The sequence below is a fragment of the Sprattus sprattus genome (genome assembly GCF_963457725.1).
Source record: "Sprattus sprattus genome assembly, chromosome: 13".
NCBI lineage: Eukaryota > Metazoa > Chordata > Actinopteri > Clupeiformes > Clupeidae > Sprattus > Sprattus sprattus.
In genome coordinates, this window is record NC_137911.1 from 5876517 (window position 1) to 5901595 (window position 25079).

The following is a 25079-nucleotide window of genomic DNA, read 5'->3' on the forward strand; positions in this document are numbered from 1 at the left end:
CAGCTCATTACTTTGGGTATTCAGTCTCTTACCTTTTTACCGAATTACATCAAAGTTGCCCATGCTTTACTTTAGCGGTAATGTTATACTGTAGCTATATCCATGCTATTATAGCCCATAGTCATCTGTTCTTATGATGCTAAAGGTGTAGGTCAAATTCCTTTGCCCATTTATGAATCATACCTCATTTCATGTGCATATGCATTTTTTTCTTTATGTAGTCTGTTGCAAGCAGCAATAAGTACCTCTCCCCTTTTTACCATGAAATTATCACATGATTTGTCCTCCCTTGTATTTTATTTATAAAATATATGTAACCTCTGGTTATAACAACTTAAACTTGCTCAGACACAACTCTGCAATGGTAAAGGGCAGCCTTTGGCCAGGGTGCTGCACTATCAGCAGGCCTGAATTAGCCCACAGTCCAGAATGAACTCTCCTCGTTGATGCCAGACTTGTTGGGTAGATGGGGGATGGTGAAACCGTAACGGTCATGTCCTAGTCCCACAAATGGAGGTTGCAGTCTCCCATAGAGATACTCTTTTTAAGTTAGCTTCGGCCCCTTGGTAAACCTGATGTGTGGCAATGTAATCTTTTGTATGTCTGTTTGTATTTATATATCGTATGTCCATGTAGAACAATTATTAATCCCCTCGCTCCTTTGCTTTTTCCTCTGTCCAGATATGTTTTTACTAAGTATGGCGTGACCTCGACATGTCCACCATGGGGAAAGAAAAGAAGTGCATTCTGTGTGAAATTGTTTACAGCTCCAAGCAGGTAAATCTAGCCAAATTAAATTTGGTTTTCTTGAACCTGCACCTACTCTCAGAGCAGAGAGCTCTGAACATAACCCTCTTATTTTGTCTTTTGTTGTTACAAACATGCTTGAGCAATATTAGGCCCCGTTTTAATTGTCTCTTTGCTTTGGAAGTTTCCTTAATGAGTTGAATGACATTGTAAGGTTCCTTACTGAGGGCTTTAGTGCCTCCTCCCGTATCCTTTACAATCTGGTACACTGGACCATCCTTTACGGAAGGAAAGGAGATGGTACTACCCCACAATTTCTTGCAGCAGTAACAACCGATCAACGTTACCCACAGCAATAACATCTGTCTTTGCATAATTAGTAGCTAAGTCGAAGTGCAGTAGTATTCTCTTAGCACCACAGTTGTCTTTTCCTACATTGTTATGAATTTTCCTTCACATTTTTCCATCAAAGTGTGATTAGGAAAAGACGACAGAACAGACTGTCCAACTGCAGCCTTAGTCTTCAGCAGGTTTTTCTTTTCTCAAAGCATCATGCCCATGGAAGGTTAATCACATTTTCCAAATGTCCTGCCTTGAAAAGCTGTCCTAAACACACCTGACAAGACACAACTTGACCACTACGAGTTAAGAACATAACATTAGAGTGAGAGGAGTCTATATGAGCCTGTTTGTCCTTGTTTGTCTCCAGGAAATGGATGAGCACATGAGGAGCATGCTGCATCACAGAGAGCTGGAAAATCTGAGGGGCAGGTGAGTTTTTACAGGACTTGTGAAGGCTAGACACACTAGGCCACTTTTGGATAACAATATTTAACACACTCTCTCCCTTCTGGGTGTACTCAACTAGCTCTTTAGCCCACCAATCTCTGGACCATTAAGAAATCCATTGGCATTGATGTTCTCAGTAAAGGCCAGGTAGAGGCAAGGTCATTTGCTGTCATGTAGATGTTATTCATGTTGTCTTTTTATGGTTGGTCTGTTTTGTCTTGTGCTTTATGGAACCTAGTATGGAAACTATGAAGCACGTGTGCTGGTAGACACGTGCCTTGTTGGTTATTCTAGGGAGTACTAGGGCAGCTGTCTGCTCCAGGTTATATATAGGCACTATACCATTGGAACAACAGGCGAGGGATACTCATGATAACTGGCTATCTCAAATGTCTGTTGGAGAGATCACTGACAAGTATTTGAAAGAGTGAAATGTCATGATAAGGTGTGTGTGTGTCTGTGTGGGTGGGTGTGGTGTGTTTTCATGCAGAACTTGTCACACTCTGAAGTCATTTTAAACTGATTTAATTTTCATCTCCAGGGATATTTTTAAGAGTCAAGGGTAAGGTGTTGTTTTTGAGCAGCTGTTCAGTCTCTCGTGCAGAAAAGAGAACTTTGCTGTTCCTATTTGAAACAGAAAAAGAATGGTTATTGGTATACTGAATGAGACCTTTTGGATTTGATTCTATTCAGTGCATAATTGCTGTATAAATACCCTTTTATATATGGATTTAGAAGATAACATCAAAAAACAGACACTACATAACAGACAATCAAACAGGCAGGGCTTGCTATGGGCGCGATGCCATGACACACTTTGTGGAGAGACACACTGCCCAAATACCAGCATTCCCTCATCACTGCACCAGAGTGGCATTCTAGAGGGGAACTTGAGAAGGGATGGGTTTAGGGGTGTTGGTGCAGCTGCAGCAAGCTCAGATTGCAGCTAATGCCGGATTGGATGCTTGTTCCTAAAGCTCTCTGAAGGAGAGGGAGGTGTAGGGGAAAAAGGGAGAGGGAGAAAGTTAGAGAGAAAGAGAGAGAGAGAGAGAGAGAGAAAGGCAGACAGTGAGAGAGAGAGAGAGTGAAGGAGGGGCAGCTCAAGGGGAAAGCAGAGCCAGGGATGAAAGAATAGCAGACGCTGCCCTTCAGCAGCTGTCAGAGCCAGGCAGAGAGACACCACCATGACGGCGTGCTAGAGCTCCGGCCTGCGGCTGCCACACAGAGGCCTGGGCACCACTCCTCTCCTCTCCGCACTGCCCCACTCCGACAACCGCAGTCTTCGCTCAACACCCGGCATGCGCCAGGCATGAAGGCAGCCTTGGCCTGTTTGCATCACCCCGCCTTGTTCGATCAAGAAGACCCAGCTTTTGTTTTTTCTTTCATTTTTTGGGGGGCGTTTTGACCTTTTTGCCTTTTTTCAGTTTGAAGTGTGTTTGCCTCCTGATTGAAGGAAGATTTTTTTGGTTTGTTTTGTTTTTCATGGAAATTGCCAAGTGTTGGAGTCCTCACTTTGTCTTTTTTAATCTCTCTATTTTTTCTTTGTTACTTTGCAAAACCTTTTGTTTTTGAATTGGCTGTTTGATAATCAAACACAGTCTAACCATACCTGACCGAGAGAGCCGTGGGAAGCAGCAGATAGACATGCCAGAAGGTTACATTGACCGCCCGATGTCCCCCTCCGTCCCCAGGGACTGTGGCCATGAGTGTCGCGTGTGTGGGGTGAAGGTGGCGGGCCTGACGGACTACGCTGACCACATCTCCAGCCCCGTCCATAAGCAGTGCGTGGAGGCTCACGAGCAGCAGACCAGAGCCAGTGACCACGAGGAGGAATATTTCGATAAGGAGTTGGTGCAGCTCATAGAGAAACGCAAGGAGCTCATAAGGTACCATTCAAGTCTGTCTGTTTTGATTTATGACATGCTTTTTTCTTAACCGTTCTGTACTTTTTATATCCATTATTTTTATTTGTATCCTTATTTTGTGTAGCAGTAAATACATTTTAAGGCAACATTTGGTATCTATTCAGAACCGCAGTGTGTTTCCCCCGCTGTACACATGCAAACAAGGAGTTAACAAAACTGCGGCTGATAGTGTGCCGTCTTGTGGCTGTGCTGGAAGTTCCTGCATGCGTCATGGTGCTCTATTCTAAATTAGATCGTGCTGCAAAACAGGGCCGACTCTGGAGTTAGATGTCAGGTGGCGAGAGACTGAGCCTGAAACAGCCATGACTGCCTGCTCTCTCACAGCCTATATTCTATACATATCATCTCACCTTGGCATGAGAACCAGGCTCTATACGCCATATAGTAAAGGTTTCACACATTTGTATTCTTTTAAGAGGAATTATTTAATTTAAGCAAATAATTTTAGTAGGTGAGTGAATGTAAATCCTATTGAAGAAAAGGAAGCCAGCGCTTCTCTAAAATATTATGCAATATAATTTAATTTGAGGTGTGGCTGTTTGCAACTGAATATCAGGAACAATCCATGTTTACAACTAAAAGCCACAATAACTGTATCCTGTTTTTTGGTTCCATGTCTACATATTTTAAAGCTACACAGTTCCTCATTTAAAGTAATTAAGGGTTTAAATGTAGAAGTGGATATTTTTCTGTGCCTTTCATACTGTGCCTTATTTGAAATTTACACGAAGGTTACATTTGGCAGAGAAAGTTGTTTGACATCCTGTACTTGTAGTGGGGGAGGGTAACGGGGTGGTGTGGTCGTCACTAACAGGAGTTTGGGTGCAGCTGCTGTCTTGTCACATGCCAAAGTCTATCCTTCTCTGCTCAGCCCCATGAGGTCAGGCTCTCCTGGCAACGGCACATGGTTCACTTTCATTCTTTCTCTTGACACATGGTCCTGCAGTATCACGCCTCCCTTCTGCATTCTTTATAACAAAATAGCAACTTTTTTTGCTGCTGGGAAGGGTTTGTTGCAGACAGAGACCTAACTTTATAGGTCTCTGTCTTGTTATCTCCAGGTGTAGACACTAACTTGTGACTGTTGTGAATGTTTGGCTTTGTTCTTTTACCCAGGATACAGGAAACTGCGGCCAGACAGGAGCGTGAGGAAGAAGAACAACGGAAGGAGCAACAGCGGAAGGAGCAACAGGAGCGCCGCGGGTCAAAGCCATGGCTTCGTCAGAACAGGGCATCATGGGATTGGAACTTCTCTGAGGTGCCTCCACCCCCTAGAGGCTGGTGGGGGGATATGTCAAGTTGGCAGAAGGCATGGGGAGGCGGCAACTCGGACAGAGGCTGCTGGAACCACCACCAAAGCAGGCATAACAAAAGTGCAACATGGCATGCAGAAGTGCCACCTAACTTCCAGAACTGGAGCAGAGCGGATTACTCTGAAGGCAGCCTGAATGGGCAAGCCCACAGCCATGGTGGCAGGCAGAATGACTACAGGGAAAGTCCTGAGTATCTCAGAGGCAAGAACTGGGGTGGTAAGGATGTAGGCAATAGCAGAGACAAACACCAACAGTGGCGACCCTCCAAGGAACCCTTCAAAGTGGGGCAGCAGCCTGAGACTTCCAGGGATCTCTCCACCAAATCCCTTAAGTCATTTAAGTCAGCACAATCTTTAGGAAGAGATAACCCAAAGTATTCCCGGGGGCAGGATGGCCCAAGGAAGGTATACCAGAGCAGGGAAGGTTCAAGTGGAGAACTAGATCAGAACAAAGGACCTGGTCCGAAGGGAGACAAGCATTATCGCTGGGCGCCATACCCTTCGTCCAAACTCAATGACGTACCACCTTTGATGGATGGTCAGAGTTCCTCCATGGAGAATGATCCAGGCCGTGGTGGTAGGCTCCCAGAGAGGCACTTGCGATCTAGACTTCACCTGCCCTCAGAACATCACAACTTGGACCAAGATTATAGAAAGAAAAGGCACAGTTTTCACCAGAGCAGTGGCAGCACCACCAGTGGAAGCCCCACTGCCACTTCACCCTGCAAAAATAAGAACAAAAGGCCAGAGCACATGGAGAAAGCACCTCTACCCTACCCCTCCAGGGCTGACCTTAGTCGAGCATCCAGTCAGGACTCTGTCCACCTCAGAACAGCCAGACACGAAGAGTCAGGAGTCTTAAGTCCCACTTGTAGAAGCACAGCCTCCGCGACAGAGCAAGAGCGTCTGCTCTCTGAAATGCTAAGAAAAGCCAAAGAGACTCTTCTGGACAAGAGACCCTCTGCAGAACCCTGGAGAGAGCAGAGCACTGAGACGGTATTGCACATTCAGGAGCTTGATGAGTGTGTGCCGAGCCCCAGAAGTGAAGCCGACCAAGACCAGAGAAAGAGTGCCAACTGTCAGGTTGAACTGCCTGTTTCTGAAGGGGACTCTGCTCCTGATAGAAGCCCACCTGGCATGAGCTATGCTTCAAGCCAGACCGAATGCCTGTCCCTACAGTCTGTGCAAGTTAGTACCTCCACTGCTGACCGAGAGGATGAGGAGGAAGTGAAAGAGGAAGATGACGAAAGCATGATTGCTACAGCTCAGGCATTGCGTACAGTGGACGAGGGCTTCAGCTCTGATGGTAACACACAGAGAGGGGATGCAAGCACTCAAGCGCCCTGTGATGGTAATGCCACAGTGCCCAGTCTAAGTAAGTTGGCACTGCCTGCTTGCCTCAAGCGGGACCTGAGCCGACACATGACAACTAAAGGGAAGGCCGGTCCGGGGCATGAGCCAAATCTGAACATCGCACGCCGCATCCGCAACGTGAGTGGCACACGTAAGAATGAAGCCGAGAAGGACTCCAGTTTGAAGCCCATCCTTAGAGAGCTCATCAGTTCCACCGGGTCCCGGCGCAATGTCAACTGGGACCAGGTGTACCAAGAGGTCAGCAGGAAGAAACAGGAGAAAGGCAAAGGTTTACCCAGGTACATTACATGAGGTTTGAGGAGTTTGCCAGTATAGAGAAATATAAAGATTGGTACATTTTTAAATATATACACAAAATCAAAAACACCATTTTCAAAGTTTATTTGTATCTTATAATAAACTGTAGACCACTCACAGAAAGGTTGTTTTCTTGTTTTCTGCATTTAAAGTCGATAAGGGGGTTTATCCAAATGTAAAAAAAAAAAAACGGTAAACGGGGAACACTAAGTCTTACTTGTCTGTTACGATTCCATACAATATTTATTGTCTTGTGACGACTCAACTGTCACTTGCTTTGACTGTTCAGGTTTGGCATCGAGATGGTGTCTAATGAACAGGAGAATGCCGTTCAAATGGAGGGAGAAGAGCCCCTTTGTGAAGGATACCAATGGGAATCCCTGTTGGGCAGCACCCTGGCTCCCCTTCCATCCCGCAAGCGCAGCTTATCAGAGAGCAGCCTTGCTCCTGATCGCACCTCCACCAGCTTGTCACTGTTTTCCACAGCCAGCAATGTTAGAGATGCCAGACCGAGCTTCTGCCAGTCTGTCCCAGGACCCAAAGAAATCCCAGGACAGAACCTCACAGAGCTTCTTCCTGGGCCGACCCAAGCCGCAAAGGACACCAGGGCCAAGGCTCCTGAGTCTGTGGAGGGAGACAGCAGCTGCATGTCGGGTGCGGAGCTGAATGAGAGTCACAGTGGAGGGAAAAAGAGAAGAGCAGCAGGGGTAAGCTGAATGGTTTCTTCAATATCTCAATAGTTGTTGCTAGTTACTGGCAGGCTTCACACCATGTTTACTCTCTTCTTCCGGCAGGAGGTTCCAACTGTAGAAATTGCATGTGCTGAAAGAAAGAATAAGAGAAGAAAGCTCAAGGGCAAGAAAGGTACATTGCTAGTGTCATTTCATGCACTCAATGTGTGAGTTCATTATACTTGAAATATTACTCCATTAAAGTAACACTATGGAGTTTCTGGGGCCGCCAGGTAGGGGGTTACTATCTGCTGGACTATTCAGTAACTTATTTGCTGTCTTGCTTTGTCTTGTGTTGAAACACTTGCTTGATGTTTCACTGCAAAACTCGCCAACATAGCTTTTTTACACTTACATTACAAATAAGCCAACGCGAGATAACTTATTACTAGCATCAAGACAAAGCGTGTTAAAACAAGCTTGCTAACAACTCTAACGAGATGTCTTGCTAGCGGCTAAACTTAGTGAAACCTGTTGAAATTAACTTACTTTGTTTATGACAAACTAGCGAGTCAACAACTTTCCTAACACAGTCAAACATCAAGCAAGTGCAAAACAAGACAAAGCAAGACAGCAAATAAGTTACTGAATTGTCCAGCAGAAGGTAGCCCCATACTTGTCGGCTCCAGAAACTCCATAGTGTTACTTTAAATAGTGCATTGGTCTTGTGGCAAACTTGACACTGGGGCTATGCAACGTTTAATTTAAAAGGGCTCTAACATCCTATTTTTCACAATCTTTTCATGTCTCTGTAGAGCGCTCTCATGTGGACCAGTTATTGGCTGTTTCTCTAAGAGAAGAAGAGTTGAGCGGGACTCTGCAGGGAGTGGACCAAAATCTGATCCATGCTCGTGCTGCCCTGCAGGCTGCATACATGGAGGTCCAGCGCCTCCTGGTGGTGAAACAGCAGGTATGCTTCTCCTCTACCTCAGGGATCATGTGTAATTTATCTGGGAAATACCTGCTGAATCAAAAGATTACAGTGAAAGTTAGTCCCATCTGTAAAGTCATTAAGGGTGCTATGCCCCAATCCTGTTGACATTTTCAGGTTACAATGGAGATGAGCACACTGAGAACACGCCGCATTGATATTCTCAAAGGAATGCAAGGTAACATGAACACGAACATGATTTCTTCTCATGAAATTCATTAGGAAAGGGTGGTGTGTAACAAAAACATTTTTTTTTTTGTAGATGACTTGCAGCACACAAGTTTGCCCAGAGGAGCGAGCATTGACGAGATCCCTGGAAAAGTGCCAACAGCAGCCATCTCCATGGCAGTAGCTGCTTCCTCTCCATTCTCCCCCTTGCCTGAAACTCCTTTGGCCTTTGACAAGGGCCAGCCTGTGTGCCAGAACCGTGCTGCTCCTCTCTCGCCCCTCTCCCCTGCCCAGCCCACCCCTGCCACCACCACCACCCAGCCCTTAGTCATCAAGCTGGAGCCCCTCTCCCCCTGCAGCGTCCCTGAGGAGCTTAAGTCAGCCCAGAGCCCTGTACCAAATCTCCATAGCACCACGCCTGAGCTCCCCGCCTTCACTGCACCGCTCTCAGGTATTACCTACCCTGCCTTCACAATGTTTGGTCTTGGGTGTTGAATAATATTTCCATGTAAGAACCCAAATTAAATAAATGTGCTGAAGTGCCGTACAAGTAGAGCCCTGTGACATGATGAAAAGTGTAACATTGCGTGTTCTCTTTTATTCTTATTTTAAATTGTCGTTGTTGTTTTTGCACCCATCATTACTTGGTAAGATATGTATAGACGATCTGAGAACATATTGGGCATCACGCTTCTAAACTTGCGCGGGGGATTGAACGTGCCTCAACCTCAAGCCTCAAGTTTATTTTTTTCTATTCCTAATTAGGTCTGGACCTTCAGTCTACATCAGTCGAGATGGTGGAGCTTCGTCAGTCAAGCATGGACCTCAGCTCTGCCCTGTCAAGCTGTGCCCCAATGCTTCAGAGCTCTACCGCGTCCAGCCGCAGGAGCTCCCGCGCCCTGGATGCCTCCCTGCCACAGCCGCTGCAGTCTCAGCTAGAGCAGGCCGTGAAGGGCGTGAAGAAAGTGCGCAAGCTGAAGAAGAAGCGCATGCTTCGCCAGGCTCAGGGCACCAGCCCACCAACGGAAAACAGTGACTCTGAGTCAGAGGGCGAGTCGGCGGCATCCAGGACACTCGTGCGCAAACTGAGGCCCAAACGACGAGCCAGCGCCTCCCACGTCAGCACCTCCACTTCCCCCTCCGCAGACAAGCAGCAGCAGCAGCAGCAGCAGGAGGAGGAGAACAACGGCAACGATGACAGTGAGGTCAAAGGGCAGTCTGCAGAGGGTCTCTCAACGGAGAGGACTTCTCCACCTACCCTCACACAGTTGAAGTTGCATGCCTCCGACTCCTCAGAGCTGGAGATGGTGGAGCTGCATCAAACAGCAGCAGCAGTCGACGAGGTGATCAGGATCGACGTATCGGACCAAGAGGATGTGAAGATGGAGGTGGGGGCATCCAAGGCCACCAACACGTGCTGCCCAGTCCCAGCCACGCCTGAAGCTTGCCTGAAAGAAGAGCTGCCAAAGGTGGCCTGCAATGAGGTGACCTCCACCAGTGAGATGCCAAAAGCCAGCGCCGCCATCAAGACTGACGAGTAAGGCTCACTGCCATGGGTTGAGTTTAGTGTGCAAATGTTGTCATGGGGAAAAGACGTCATGCTGCCATGAGAACTGTAATGCAATCTCTGCATGAGAACTTGAGTCGCCTGAACTTGTTAGCCTGAGAATGCCTTTCATTTTGGAGTGTTGATGAGGAGGGACGGGGTGCTGGTCTTGTGCTTGTACTTTGAACTTTTATGTGGGGTCATTTTACAGACAGTTATAGAATAGGAATGCGGACTGGAAGAAAAAGAAGTTTGCAAATGCAGATTATTCTTGACATGCTTTTAATGTTCTTTGTTCCAGAAAATATTCGACCGTCTTGACTGGGAAGCTGCGCAAAGGTTCAGCAGGTAGGTCTGGACAGGAAGTTAACACTTCTGATTCTCATCTCTACTAAACCAAGGCGATGATTGAACACGTACCAGAATCAGAGTATGCTTTGAATAGACACTGGATGACTGTAAAGGGCAAGGTATTCTTAGAGCTGAGATATGACCTAATAAGCAGAATTTGAATGCAGTTCATTAGGGTGGACCGGGTATCAGGACGATCCTGATGATTGAAACATTTGACTCTCCATAGGCACTACACGTATGTCTGTATATGGATGAGCTAAGACAAAGTGACATGGCAGCTAAGGAAAGTGCACAACCATTGGATGGGAATGTCTGCAGCCGTGGTGTATGGTTACGTGTGTGGGTGTGCATGAACCCTTATACGTGTGTTCTCATGTGCTCTCAGCAGATGTGTCTGAAGCGGGGGAGGAGCAGAAAGCCGAGCCGACGGAGGGCATGTTCGAGGGCCACCAGGAGGCAGTGCATGACATGCAGATCCACGAGGGGCTGCTGTACACCTGCTCTGGGGACAGGACCATACGAGCCTTCTGCCTCAGCGTGAGTTCCACCATCCTGTTTGATTCCAATCAGGCACTTCACTTTTTGGCCCTCCCCTTACACTGCCCTGTTAGTTTGTGTGAGCCCATACAGGTACCATTGCCAACACTAGCCCCTGTGAAGTTGTTATGCTGTCAGAGAAATGTTAACATTCACGGCGGTTTTGTCTTGTAAATGTGAATTGTCTGGGGCAGACTCGTCAGTGCGTGAGCGTGTTTGAAGGCCACAGCTCCAAGGTGAACTGCATCTTGTTGTCGTCAGGGCCGGGTGTGGCCCCGCGGCTGTACTCTGGCTCCAGTGATCAGACTGTCCGCTGCTACAGCCTCAGGGTAAGGCTCCCAACTGCACAGTCTGCTACCAGACCTTTCCCTATTTCATTCATTTTTATTTATTTGTATTTTACGTTGTGCATTAAAACATTTTGTGAATCACAACCAATTTGAATGTAATACATAGATTAATTGATCATCATATAAAGTTACTCCCTACTTGAGTTTGATGAGTTCTTTTACTTCTACTTGTCGTCATTATTATTATTATTATAAAGTAACGGTACTTTTATTTGAGTACAGATTTGGCCTACTCATCCCACCTCTGGAGTCATTAAGCTTTTCTCCCTCCACTGTCTCTTCTGCCGTCATTGTCATACTGCTAATGGGTTGTATTCTGTTGCAGACGGGTGATTGTGTGGAGCAGCTCTCTCTGCCAGACCGGGTGCTCTGCCTGCACAGCCGCTGGAAGGTGCTGTTTGTAGGCCTGGCCAATGGATCAGTGATGACCTTCAGCCTCAAGGTCAGAGCACACTTCATCTCTGTTTAGAAGTAGGAAAGAAACTGGGATGGTAGGTAACTAGGTGTTGGTGACTTCCTGTCCCGCCTCTTCCAACAGACCAATCGGCAGCTGGAAGTGTTTGACTGCCACGGGCCCCGGGCAGTAAGTTGCCTGGCAACAGCACAGGAGGGCGCGCGGCGTATTCTGCTGGTTGGTTCCTACGACAGCACCATCAGTGTCAGGGACGCCAAGAACGGACTGCTGCTCCGCACACTGGAGGGACACTCCAAGACTGTGCTCTGCATGAAGGTGAGGGGTGTGTGTGTGTGTTGGATGTGGTGATGTGTGTGTTTGTATGTGTCGTCATTATTGTTGTTGTTGTTATTATTATTATTATTATTCTTATTATTACTTTTATTGTACCAGATCTGATCTGTCCAAATGTCTCCATCAGGTTGTGAATGATCTGGTCTTCAGTGGTTCCAGTGACCAGTCTGTCCATGCGCACAATATCCACGTATGTTTATCATTCTTTCATGCAACATTTAATGTGCTCACTACAATTGATCAAATGAAAGTCCAGTACTGTAATTCTGATATTATCCATTCTGTATGTTTGCATTTTGAGGTCTTATTCTCTACTTAAGAACTTTATGGTCTTCTCTCATCTGTGTGTTCAGACAGGAGAGCTGGTGCGCATCTATAAGGGCCACAGCCATGCGGTCACTGTGGTGGCCATCCTGGGGAAAGTGATGGTGACTGCCTGCTTGGATAAGTTGGTGCGGGTCTATGAGCTTCAGGTGGGTCTCTCTGGGAATCAGATTATTTTATTAAAACAGATGGTTGGACCCTTGCTGTGTTTAGTGATCAGCTTTACCCAGGCGTATACAGTGCCTGCAGGCCTACTGGTAGGGGACGCATCCACTGGTTGTCCTCTTACATTTGCTCTGTTCTGCAGTCTCATGATCGGCTGCAAGTGTATGGTGGACACTCTGACATGACGATGTGTATGGTCATACACAAAAGTATGGTGAGTCCATGGCAGACAAAATGTGTTACACTTCCTTATTTCTCTTATCAGTGTTTTTTGTTTTAAAAAAAAAATAATAAAAGATAATAGTCTTGTTAATAGCCATTTTTGGATTGTGACGCATTACCTCTGTGCTATAGATCTACACAGGCTGTTATGACGGGGCTGTGCGAGCTGTGAAGCTCAACCTGATCCAAAATTACCGCTGCTTGGTAATACTGATGACAGTGTATTTTCTAACTTTGTTTATGCACAAGTCTGTGTGTCATTATTTCATGAAATACCTTAGAGCTATGCTTTCAACTGTGTGTGTGTGTGTGTGTGTGCAGTGGCACGGCTGCTCTCTGATCTTTGGAGTGATGGAGCACCTTCAGCAGCACCTGCTCCAGGACCACGCCACGCCTGGCCTGCAGATACTCAAGTGCCGCTGGAGGAACTGTGACTGCTTCTTCAGTGCCCGAAATGGCTCCAAGCAGGTATGACACCAGAGGCACCAACCAGTTTAACATCCATTATCTATAGCACAGTAACTCTTCTGCCCATACATGTGTGGTAGGGTCTCCGATACACCTTTTAAAAGATACAACCTATTACAATTATATTTGTCTCACTGTGCTTGCAAATTCATTTAGTCTTTTTTTAAGTTAATGTTTGTACTAGAATACAGAATAATATACATATATATTGATAATACATAGTATTGTATATGATTATACACCCAGTATATTTCTGCTGTGTAGTGTAGGTGACGTGAGGGCTGATTTGTGTTTTGGCCTTTTTTCTACCATGTAGGGGCTTGAGAAGCACATGCAGAAGCATGCAGAGGACGACAGCAAAATGGAGCCTTGAGGGGCCAAAATTGAGGTCCAGCAGGAGGGGGTTTACTGCAATGCGCTTGATCCCCTCCCCCCATACCCTCATGTTACTTCTCCCATATTGGGAAGATCCCATAGCAAACTCTATACTGGAGCTCTTGCTCCTCCATCTTGTATTTCTGTCATCAGACACCAACAGTCTCCACTGAGAGGGGGGATTCAGACACACCATGAGAATGCCAGGCCCAATTAATGAGACCTCTCTGGATAATCCAGCTGGGGACCTTGTGGGCAGATTATTTTTGTCTTGGTGAAAAAAAAAAAGATTTAATTTTGAAATAATTGCAAGGAAGTGCTTTTTTTCAAGGGCATGAAGTCTTGCCTTCTCAGTGGAGAGGTTTGTGTTTTGGTTGACCAGTTTTAGAGACTCATGTCACATATTTTCCATGTCTGTCTCCATGATGTCCTCCTAAGCGTATACTCTCTGTGGGAGACAGGCCAGAGCCTGCACACCTTCTATTGCCATAGCAACTCTGTCCATTTCTCCTGAGAAGGGATGTTGTGAATCAGTTTCTGGACAGTATGTCTGATCTTTTACTACATATGTTGATTCTGATCTGATCTACTCTGATCTTACATGATTATGTGCATATGAAGGATCAGAAGAATAACTGACCAAAAAAAGACGAAAAAATGACTTTAAAGATAACTTCTTTAATGGAAAGAAACTTAGGACCTGGTTGAAGAGTTTGCTCTCCCAGCTGCACACACACACTTTAACATTTTTTTTTTTTTTTTTTTCCGTGTGCTATTCCATTCTTAAATAATGCATATGGCATGGGTTTAGGGATATATTTTTAGTTGGAGTATTGTGAGTTGTCAAAGCATGGTACTTGTGTATGTTGTTGAGCAACTATGTTGTGACTTTATCCCCGGTCAGTGGTACCTCTTGGAGAGAATAGAGAAACTCCCACTGTGCTTTGAGGATGTTTTTGGTTTTGACCTCTTCCCCTCCTTATTTTCAAGTGGTCTTTTTCAAATACAGTAGAATACTGTATGGGTGCGTTGACAGTTTTAAGCATTTACTTGAGTTTATTTTTCTAACTAAACTTTGTCACCTAAAGATTTTTTTAATATGTTTAGTTTCTCGGCCAGTTGAGAGCTTCTAAGTGGCGAGAAGTGGTGGTGTTCACCGAGAAGGAAAGTGGAAGGTCTGTGGGGCACTGTGTAGTGATTTCTGTCTGTGGATTAAGCTCTGAAAGACTTGAGTTTGCAGTGAGGGTGTCCAGAGAAATGGCACTTTTTGCTTATCCTGGTGTGAATTATGTGTGTGAATGTGTTTGAGCCTAAGAACCACATTTAACTTGTGGGGATGTTTCCTGGCTTTTTGTTTGTATCAGTGGAATGGGAGGTATTTTTTAACTTTTAGTCCCACATATTTGGGGTAATTGTTTTTGTATGTGGTCTGATTTTTACAGTTTTCTTTTTTGTTTTGGTGTTGGTGATGACAAGAAGTGTGGGACGATTCTGTGCCAGCAGGAAGGCATTTTCTAGTTGTGTAGTGTTTGTGATGGAGGTTGCCAGTGGAGGTGATTTTAAAAGGGAAGTGGTTGAAAGTACAAAGTACCATGATCCCCCTCCCATGCCATACCTCAACCCAAGAACTAACACACACACACACACACACACACACACACACACACACACGTCGATGGCTTACAAATCTGCCACCACAAGGGTGGACTCTACTGCCACCATGAGTAGCTGTAATTTGATGCAGTCTCATGTTCAGTCATTCTTCATGTGACTTTATAAAAGGGAGCTATTTTACAGCTTTTAAAACACCCAGTGATCCTTTCTAGCACATTCTTAATGGTTTGTCACAGAGTTTGATACCATGTCTTGCAACAGTTTTTTTTCTATATTATACCCAGTGACCCCAAGAGTCGCCCTGATTACTGGAAGTCTTTTTTGGGTTGTTTTCTCTGTTGTGTAGCGCTGGGTTGAGCATTCACTTGATCTCTGAACAAGTGCTCCTGAGTTTCTTCTTTGACAGAATTGTGTTCATTAAAGTGCTGTGAACTTATAACATGTTTTTGTAAGAACTAAATTGTTGAGAGATAAAAAAAAAAGACTGAAATAAAAGAGATGTTCTGCAGAATCATGGTTTGCTCCATTTTTGCCGTGTTAAATTCATCCAATGTTTTCATTCCAGTGAAGACCCTAAGAGCAGTGGGTTTCACAGTAACACTGAAAATATAAAAAACATCCAGAATTTGCAATCCTCGAGAAGCACTCCAACCAAGAACAACAGTTATTTATTAATTTAAAGTGTTAAAAATCCAGTACACTCATTCGACCCAAAGCTTTTAATAGGAAACCACAACAAAAAAACCTTAAGTCCAAACCCACGTTTGTCTCCATGGTTAGGTGATTTTCTTTCCTTCCCCCAAGCCTGAATGCTGCCCCTTCACCATAATGCTTTTCTACGTCATCCGCTTACAGTAATGGGAGAGAGTTCACAAAGACTGCTGAAAATGTTCTCATTCAGTCTGAAGGTATGTCTGATGAACTTGCAGAATCTGGCATTGACTAGGTAGCAAAACCAACGATGAAGACGTAACTCCCACAAGAATAATGGGTGAATACACTGGCCTGAGTGGAAGCCCTGCTGCATCTATGGCCCTTGAGGACACACAGAGAGAGACCTTGTGGAGAGCAAGTGGGTTTGGGTTTAGACACCAAAAGAAAACTAAAATAACAATATATGGTGGTAGGAGTTGTGGAATCTAGCTTTGGTAAAACGGTGTCAAGCAAGTTCCCACAGGATGTATAAGATAATAATTCGGGGGCTAATAAGAAGAGCTGATGGTGAGGTATGGTATTGTGACAGGAAAAAAATAGAGGTTGTATGTGTGTATGGTGTGCCTGAGAGAAAAGTTGAACAATGCTGGGGGGAGAAAATAAACAGTCCACAAATTTGAAATGAATGGGTGATGAGAGGCTGCTGTAAGGAACCTGAGAGTTGATCACAGAGGGAGAACTTCCAAGAGGGTCGAGGAAATGGTGAATGATGGTACGTGCGGAGAAGGGAAACTACAGGATGCTCGACACAGAAGAGACAGATACTGTGTTGTGCTGAGATGTTTTCCTGGTGGTCTTGACTGGCACATTGAGTGTTGAGGTAAAGGCAGGTCATTTTCTGGTCCTTGCAGAGAGGAGATGTGGCTCACCTGGATGCCCAGAAGGCCACAGGGGCACAGGGGCCCGTCTAGGCATACATGGTCAGCTGGAGCCACTGTATTTTTGGAGAAAAAGGACATGATTTAATCCATTGTCAGCTATGAAAACATTGACCTAAAGAGGGTTTGCTCATGCATGGTTTTCTTCTCACCTCAAGAACACTGAGCCTGATCATGCCATCACCGTCCTGGTCGAAGGCCTGGAACGCCCCTAAAAGAGAAAAGGTGTTTCGGGTCAGGCTAAGGCCAAGCCCAAGGGATCAGTGCAGGTTTCTGTGCCTAACAACCTGTCATATATATCCCTGAGTATTTATGTGAAATACTACTTGACTATGCACCACAAGATGTTCTGCATCTTCTGCAGACCCTAGGGTGTGTGCAATGACAAAAAACAAGTATTAGTACACAGACTGACTGACTGACTGCCTGCTGTATGTCTCGATGAGACAGCCTTGGGCTCACACTTACTGAACATTCCCTCCAGCCGCACCAGACAGCTGACAAAGCTGTCAAGGTCAATGTTCATGCTCTCATTGGCATAGCGCATGGTGATGATGTCATACAGCTGGTTGTTGAGACGGAAACCTGAATGGTACACAAAACGAATAACTGTACAGCGACAAGTCCATTAGAGTCCATTTGATGTCAGTCTCTAGGTAATATACTATTATAGCCTGGTAAGGCTTGAGTTGAATTCATGTTTTAAAAATACCAGTTTGGTCTAACCTGCATCATTCACGGCATTTCTCATCTCATAGCTGTTAATGCATCCAGTCTGCTCAGCGTCATAGTGCTTAAAGATTCCCTACAAATACAAAAGAATAACGATAAGTGAGATCAAAGAGATTGACAATGAGTGAAGGTAGCTAGAGACATACATACCTGCCACTGTTTAATTTTGTTCCACAGATGCCTAAACTCCTGAAGGTTAAGTCTGCCTGTCCCATCCATCTGGACCGATATGGTTAAGAAACAAAACAATGTTAAACCAATTACTTCCATCAATTAGTTAAATGGCTATGTGTACAGAGCAGAGACATGCACAATATGATTTAATCTCTGCCTGCCAAGTACAACTGTGATGTAGTGGAATCTGGCAGGTTATGTGTTTTTTATTGTTTTACTAGTCTTATCAGTAGCATCAGCGCAATATGCTCTGACTGCGCAAGCAATCTCATTGTAATAGAGTGACCGCGCAGATAAAGCTAGCTGATGTTCTCGATACTAAGGATACATCCATGAGGGCAATCATGCTCCGACAGCTCTCCAAACTAAAGCCCTCCGTGTTCATTTCCTTATCTGTGTACAGAAAATGAAAAAGGGGGAAAAAGAAACAAAGATGGGGAGTTAAAAAAGACATGGAATTGGCATTAGCATGATGTTTGACAGGGAATCATCTTACTCACGTTTGGAAACCACCCTGTTCAGAACATTCTTCAGCTCATTGGCTGAGATCTCCATTTCCTGTGAGGTGGAGAGGACAGAGCAAGTTTGTGTATTTGCAGACTATACGCTATAGATGGCATCTCCACATTTTGCAGTGTGAGTCAACATCCATCCAGGAGTACTGAATGTAGGTATGACAGCAACAGAAATGAAGTAACCACTACCCCATTACCACCATACTCACAATCCCCCCAGCACTCCCTGGTATCCAAGTACTCACATCCCCCGCAATCTGCTGGAAGATGGTCCGGAACTGCTGGTCCTCCTCACTCTCCTCGCCTGCTGAAGCTGGTGCTGGCTGAATGGCACGTGAGGCAAACAGACACAGAAATAGTGAGAAGTCATGCTCTTATTTGCCCTGTTATGTTTTTCCTTCATTATTTGAGGTTTGTGGACACTAATTTTAATATGAAAAGAGGGATAAAAACACAATACGTATTTAAAAAAAACAGTTTTTCCATTGTTGGTTACTAATGTTTTGATATCTATTAATGTTTTTGTATCAATAGGAAATTCAAATAAACAGACTGCTAAAAATAATTCCATTGTGATATTTCCATTTTCATGCTAGTAAAACAAATGTTCACTACAAAGTTGACAAGATAATAAAGGTCCAGGCATACAACCCTGATGAGCTCCATATGTTCTTAACAAGGATATATATTGAGTGAGATTGAGTATAACTGCAAATATATAAGGGCAGACACTAAGTTGAGGGTGTTAATATAAGGATACTTACCACCGGATGGTCAGCCTCGATCCTGTTCTCTATCTCCCTGAGTAGAGATCAATGAAAACAGTGATCATCATAGTAACACACACAAGTTAAAAAGCAAATGGACTACAAGACCGTGTCAGAGCCTTCTTTGGCATCTTCAGAAATTGTGATTTAACAGCTGGTGGAATATTTTTTCACTTTGGTAATGAAGTGTTACTCCTTAACATGTGCCGTTAGTTATTGAAGTTTACTTCAATGTCAACTTCAAATCACAAACACTTACCGTCTTTAATAAAACTGTGAAGAAAAGCTCATTTGTTAGCATATTTAAAGAGAAATTAAAGATTTTAGATCCTGAAGACGTATTTCCTTTGAATTCAGCCTTTTCTCCTGTAGTGTTCTTGTTTCTGCTGGTCGTCTCAGTCGACAGTCCACTCTGCCAACTCTGGTTCAGAATGGTAGACCTAAACAGTGTCTTCCATGCTTCCATGTTGACAATTCCTCTATAATAAAATTCTCTATCTATAACACCAAATGCCCTATGACTGAGGAATTGATGGTTGCATTGATCTCCGTCTTCCCAAGATTCCTGACACTGGAAGCACGTCTCTGGTGAATCCACAGTAGGCCACGTCTTCATTATTCTGGGTCAATTTGGGTGCAGACCAGATGGAAATTTAATTCTGAAAGGGAATGTTTACCGGATCGTGCCCAAATCTGAAGTCGCTTGTCCTAAAAAAGATTCCATTACAGCTTCGAACTGGGGCCGATTTCTTCCAGGTCTACAAATCAAATCGCCGTTAAAATTGTTTGTCCTTGGTGGTTTTGTCCCCACACCCACACCCCCAATCGAACCAACCCTTACCCGCACTCTTCCCCTATTCAACCCACTCCGTTTTCTTTGCCTTTCTTCCCACCCCCAAAGAGACAAAGTTTTCAAATCACTACTAAATAGACATCACATATTACTCATTAATCACTTAAATACACCATGAAATTAGAACTAGCCCATGATTTACATGAATAATAAACATTAATATACATGAATACATGCAAACAAATCTGAAAGCACCGAACGCTTCAAAACACCCCAGCACAGCAAGAGACCTAGATAAAATCCCGGTCACCAAAGTCAGAGATACTCATAGTGAACCCTTTATTCTCCCTCCGCCCCCACTCACTCAGAGGTGTTCCTTTTTTCAGAGAAAACGCGGAGGATGAACTCGCCCTCCTGGTGGGGTTCATAGGTGGAAGGCACGATGACATACTCCCCAGGACTCAGTCGGAAACGCTGGGTCACCTCTCTCAGATTGATGTAAGACTTGCAGCGAGCCTTGGAGGAAGTGAACAGGAAGAATTCCTTCTGCATGTGCTGCTTATTTCCGTGCATCTGGCACAGGGGTGGATGACAACAGGGGAAACATGGAGGAGGTTGTGATATACAGCGTCTAAACAGTTCAATAATTCATTCATGTAATAAATGGAGTTTACAAAGGAATGTAGTGACAAAAAATGAGGATGGCAGTTTGTGCAATCATACGCATACACTGAGGTAGCCGTGATACTGAGCAGGTCTCAAAACATGTTGATGGTCTCAGACAAAATACCATACCTCTTTTGGCACCTATGGAGACAGGAAGGACAAACATATTAAAACAAACATTCTAAAATGTCTTTGTTTATTGTGAATTTCAATAACTTAACTTATCTCTCTCTGACATGGACATTTTTTTGAAAAATGTGCAGTAGCAGCACCTCATAGATGGCAAATCCTATGGTGAACAAGTTTGCACCCATCTTGCGCTCTTTTCTGCGGTTCTTTTGCATCAAGGACACGACAAACGTGCAGGCAACCTCATTGTCCTCTGGGTCATCGTCCTCTTCCAAGAGTCGCAGACGGTACTGGGGATTGGTCCAGAAAGTATCTACAGAAAGGAAAATATATTACCATGGATCTTGCTGCTATTCAGACAGTGAACACATTTATTTCCTTTACACTGCAGAATAATTTGCATTATACACTGCATACATATGTATGGCTCTCTAAGGTGTACTAAAGCTTCACATGCAACATTGTGCTGGGCAGGGGCTGTGTAACTTTTCTCTAATGGTTATTTACACTGGCATTTTTACATTTTACAGTTTTGTGTGTGAGTGTGTTTTTTATTACCTGGGTAGTTCCTACAGCCACCTGCTGAACAACCTCGCACCCAGCGTCCCTCATTGACAGACACGGTCCACTTGTGTATCTTGTCATCCTCCAGCGCATCAGGGGTGAGGTTACAGATCTCAATCTTGGTGTAATTCTTCTTAAAATCGTCAAATGACATCCTGAGTATCAAATGAAGTTTGTTTCAATAGATAGTATGCTACAAAGTCCAGCTTCAATGTGCTAAATTCAAAGTTCAAAGTACTTTATTGTCATTGCCAAATTGAACACAGACATACATTTGAATAGACTATTTTACATGTTAAATTGAACACAGGCATACATTTGAATATACTATTTGACATGTTGCTATTTGACATGTTGCTCACCAGAACTCTCCATCCTCAGCATTCTGATGCTGAAGCTTCTCCTTCTCGGTTTTAGAGATGCTGGTCCACTCCTTAGAGCTAAACAGATGAGGTCAAATTACATTAGAATGACTTTGTAGAGATAACAGTAAGTGGACTTTAGACCCTTTAGCTTTAGCTTTGCATAGAAAACCTAACAAAAATAATTTGATGGCTCACTTGTCACTCCAAGGTCCATTCCACTCCACCTGACCCCATGGGTTGCGGAGACGCACCAGGCGTACTTTGGATTCCTTGTGCTGAGACTGCTTACACTGAGCAAAAACACACCATGCCACAATTTAAAATTCAAGGTTCATGATACATTAAAATACACATCTTATGGTTGGTGAAACACAGAACAAAAAATATTGCTAAACAATACTTACATCACAAATCAAGGGATATTAGTCAAACATATTATTTGGCCTTGTCTCAGTACCAGCTCATGTACTCCCATACAATTCATTTTAAAATAATAAAAGATATTAATACTCAAACAAAGCATCTTACCTCTTCAACAGCTGTCACAGAGTAAGCATGTCCTTTCACAAGCCCTGTAACTGTGCGAGTCTCAAAACGAGCAGGAACCAGAGACTGGGAATAAATACATCAGTTTTACTCTACACATCTATCCATTTTTCCATCTGTCCTAATACTATTCATCTTGGCCATCCAACCAGACCACCAAATAGAAGATGCATATTTAGCTGTGAAGAATGGGTTTCAGTGCAGGGGGTCCAGTAGCTCTCTTACATCAATGGAGCAGCCCATGAGGGACCCCCTCTCCAAGGCCTTCTTCATGATCTTGAAGAGCTCCTTTGGGGCTTCCTTCATCTCATAGAACTCTGTGACTCCTCCAGTGAAGTCCTCCATGGCCTCTGTGGTGTTGCCTCCTTTCAGAGCCTCATAGGAGCCATGCAGCCTGGAGAAGGGGACAGGATGTCATTTTAATTATATATTAACCGGAATTACCCCCCAAATAAACCCAAAACACTCATATGCTCATGTACACAGATTAGGCCACAAATAGGGAAATGAAAATGTGATAGTCGCAAAAGCTTGTGGATGATTGATGGTGCAATACAAAATATACCATGGCCCTATCTAGTGTAGACTGATTCATAAGAATGGATTAACAACTTGTTTTTTCAAAATCTGGAGAAAGCTCACTTGGCATAGGCCTTTTCCAAAAGGGCACTCCAGAACTCATTTCTTTCGGCAGACTTGGTGAACACCAGCTGATTGTTGAAGGTGGGGATGCGGTCATCGATGACAACATCCACCCAATCACCATACCGCCAGAACTACAGTGAACACATGGAAGACAGAGGGATTTTTGGAAGTAACAGAGTCGCACAGGTGACTATGCTTTCATACAGAACATCACTGTTGGTGGCCAGCACTCACCTGGAAATGGAAGATTCCTCCATAGCCATCACTGAAACTTTGCTCTATTGGGACAACTCTGTAGAGCAGCTTCTCATGGAGTGTCAGAGAAACAATGGCAGCCAACAACCAGCAGTCACCTATTCACACCATGGAAAGACCTGACAATTAATCACAGTCACCATAATTACTCTCTCACTAACAATTAGTCAAAAACTTTCATATTTCGTATTTGGACTGCTTTTGCAATGGCCAAAATAACACGACCCTGCTGACATCAGTATTTTGTGGGCCCATTTTAGGGGGGAAGGGGGCACCATGTCCACACCTTTGTCCCCTTGGATGCCTTTTATTTTTCATGTTCATGCAGGAACAATGAGAAGTGCTGCAGCCTAGATTCCCTTCCAGTAGAGTAAGCACAATGTGGAGTGGCCCCAGGTGAAGAGGCCTATGCAGAGGGGCCCAGAGAGAGGGTCTAGCCAGGGCCCCAGAGAGAGGGTCTAGCCAGGGCCCCAGAGAGAGGGTCTAGCCAGGTCCCATCAACCGCACTTTAGCCTGGTCAGACAAGTTCAGCCGCAGCCTCTCACTCCTGATGACCTGGGTCACTCTTGGCTCTGTGCACCTCGTCACCCACCTCTCTCTCACTCATACATAGTCTTTGTCAAGATCATTGGACTTCATCTAATCTGGACATTGCTGTTGTGTCTGCACTAAATAAAGACATTGTGTATAAGTCTATTACCCAGGTCTCCTTGACAAATGTCTGCCCTGTTGGCTCCTCCAACAACGAATTCGGGATTATCACAAATTTCCTGTAAAATCAAAGAAAATATTAGAAGTGAAAAGTTAATACTTACAAGAGTTATCCTAAATTAGCCTGACAGTTAGGAAGGAATGAAATGGTTTGTTTATCTTTTTTAGGTGCAAAGTCTGAAAGAAATCCCCATATATTGACAAGTGTGGACATCTCATGTATAGTTAGAGTGATGGTATTTAGTCTAAAATAACAGAAAGGGAGATTAAGATTCCTAATTCACTGAGTCTGCCCTCTGCTATGGTAAGTACAGACTAAATCAGCATACAAATGTATTTATGAGTCAACTGTTATGCTGTAATAATTGACTAGTGATGGTCATTTTGATTGCTATTTGGGCCAGTGGATTCTCTGCTGCTTCTTTTTTTTCTTCACTATTATATGTACTATATTGTAACATGTTTTGCAAAAGAAATTATACATTTAGGTCATAATTGTATCCAAGTTCCGTTGTATGTGGATACAATGACAATGAAGGCTTTTCCAAATATATATAATATATAATTCAATACGATGCTTTAAACCCTTTAGTGACTGAATAATTTGGGCATTGTACATTGACAGTTTAACAAAGCATTTGACTCAGTTCTTGTGTATGAGATCACACAGTGAGTTATCCATACAATTATCCATGATGACATGAAAGACAAATACAACAATAAGCCCTTACCCCCAAACATATAGATTTTAAAATAACAATTAATTAATAATAAAAAAAATTAGTTCTTTGCTCTTTCACCCATCACCTAGTAAGTAACAGACAACCAGCATACCTTTTAGCTGCCATATTCATCAGAGTTAACAGGAGAAGTATTTAGTTGCATTCTCCCCAAAAAAATTGCTAGCAGGTTTGAATCCCCATTCCACGTTTAACTCCAAGCTCATGCGCAACACTGAACTGTGCTTTTGTTACGTTTTTATATTCAAAGATTATTCAAATTTAAATTCCTAGATATCCAAACAGTGTTTACAAAAGTTTACAAATGCACAAATCTTCCTGGGAGTATAGCTCTCCCTCTGTTATTACATTAGCTTAATTTGAGCTAGCTAACACTTCCATCAAAGGAGATCCCAAACAGGAGAGCAGCAGCTCCATGTCCTCCTGCGACCACCATGTCTCTCATACATGCCCATCCTACCTTGGGTCTCTTCCAGACGATGTTCTTGACTTTGTTGGATTTGTGACCCAGTTCTTTGTATCCCAAGGACTCCACGGTAGCTGGAAAAGTGTCATCCTCAAACAGGGTCTTCTTCTGGAGGCACTCCTGTTTGAGCAGGTTGAAGTCCTGTCCGCTGAAGCGCAATGGCTTGCTCAAAGATCCTTCCCCATCCCTGCGTTCTCTCTCCCGGATCAACCGGTCGCAGAAAAAGCCAGCCGGAGTATAGGGCATCACGACTCACCAGATGGACTTTTTTTGTTGCTGATAAAAAAATGGCTTTGGCCACCTCTGGTAAAATCTTACAAGCCTAAAAATCTCTGGCATAAATCCAAACAGCTAATCTCTGATTGGCCGGCTCTCCAAATGACGTCCCTTCGCACCTGGTTATGGAGTGGACACTGCCACTAGAAGAATGAGACATTCATCT

The 25079-nt window shown here is 44.1% G+C and overlaps 2 protein-coding genes across 4 annotated transcripts; one reads left to right on the forward strand and one right to left on the reverse strand.

Annotated features, from left to right (window-relative positions):
• The first annotated feature begins 2586 nt into the window (after positions 1–2586).
• Positions 2587–15488, forward strand: znf106a (zinc finger protein 106a). 2 transcript variants are annotated; one of them, XM_080850598.1, is made up of 19 exons: positions 2587–3422; positions 4578–6425; positions 6734–7151; positions 7239–7308; positions 7931–8085; positions 8224–8284; positions 8369–8725; positions 9040–9811; positions 10122–10168; positions 10560–10711; positions 10906–11040; positions 11387–11503; positions 11600–11791; positions 11937–11999; positions 12163–12282; positions 12441–12512; positions 12653–12724; positions 12842–12988; positions 13305–15488. In XM_080850598.1, exons 1-19 carry the CDS (start codon positions 3181–3183, stop codon positions 13359–13361), a joined length of 5097 nt encoding a protein of 1698 aa, XP_080706724.1. In that variant the 5' UTR covers positions 2587–3180; the 3' UTR covers positions 13362–15488. The 2 variants fall into 2 exon arrangements, with proteins under 2 accessions (XP_080706724.1, XP_080706725.1); XM_080850599.1 differs by having other exon boundaries at positions 10563–10711.
• A 1110-nt stretch (positions 15489–16598) lies between these two features.
• Positions 16599–24883, reverse strand: capn3a (calpain 3a, (p94); the record flags this gene model as incomplete). 2 transcript variants are annotated; one of them, XM_080849585.1, is made up of 21 exons in its annotated part: positions 16599–16625; positions 16722–16780; positions 17038–17154; positions 17296–17374; positions 17452–17520; positions 17804–17868; positions 17976–18033; positions 18236–18313; positions 18755–18791; positions 19915–20123; positions 20346–20357; positions 20489–20658; positions 20904–21064; positions 21272–21349; positions 21470–21564; positions 21803–21886; positions 22046–22214; positions 22463–22596; positions 22700–22818; positions 23421–23490; positions 24632–24883. In XM_080849585.1, the coding sequence occupies 21 exons, from the start codon at positions 24881–24883 to the stop codon at positions 16599–16601; spliced, it is 2142 nt and encodes a 713-aa protein (XP_080705711.1). The 2 variants fall into 2 exon arrangements, with proteins under 2 accessions (XP_080705711.1, XP_080705710.1); XM_080849584.1 differs by having other exon boundaries at positions 18200–18313.
• Positions 24884–25079: the final 196 nt, after the last annotated feature.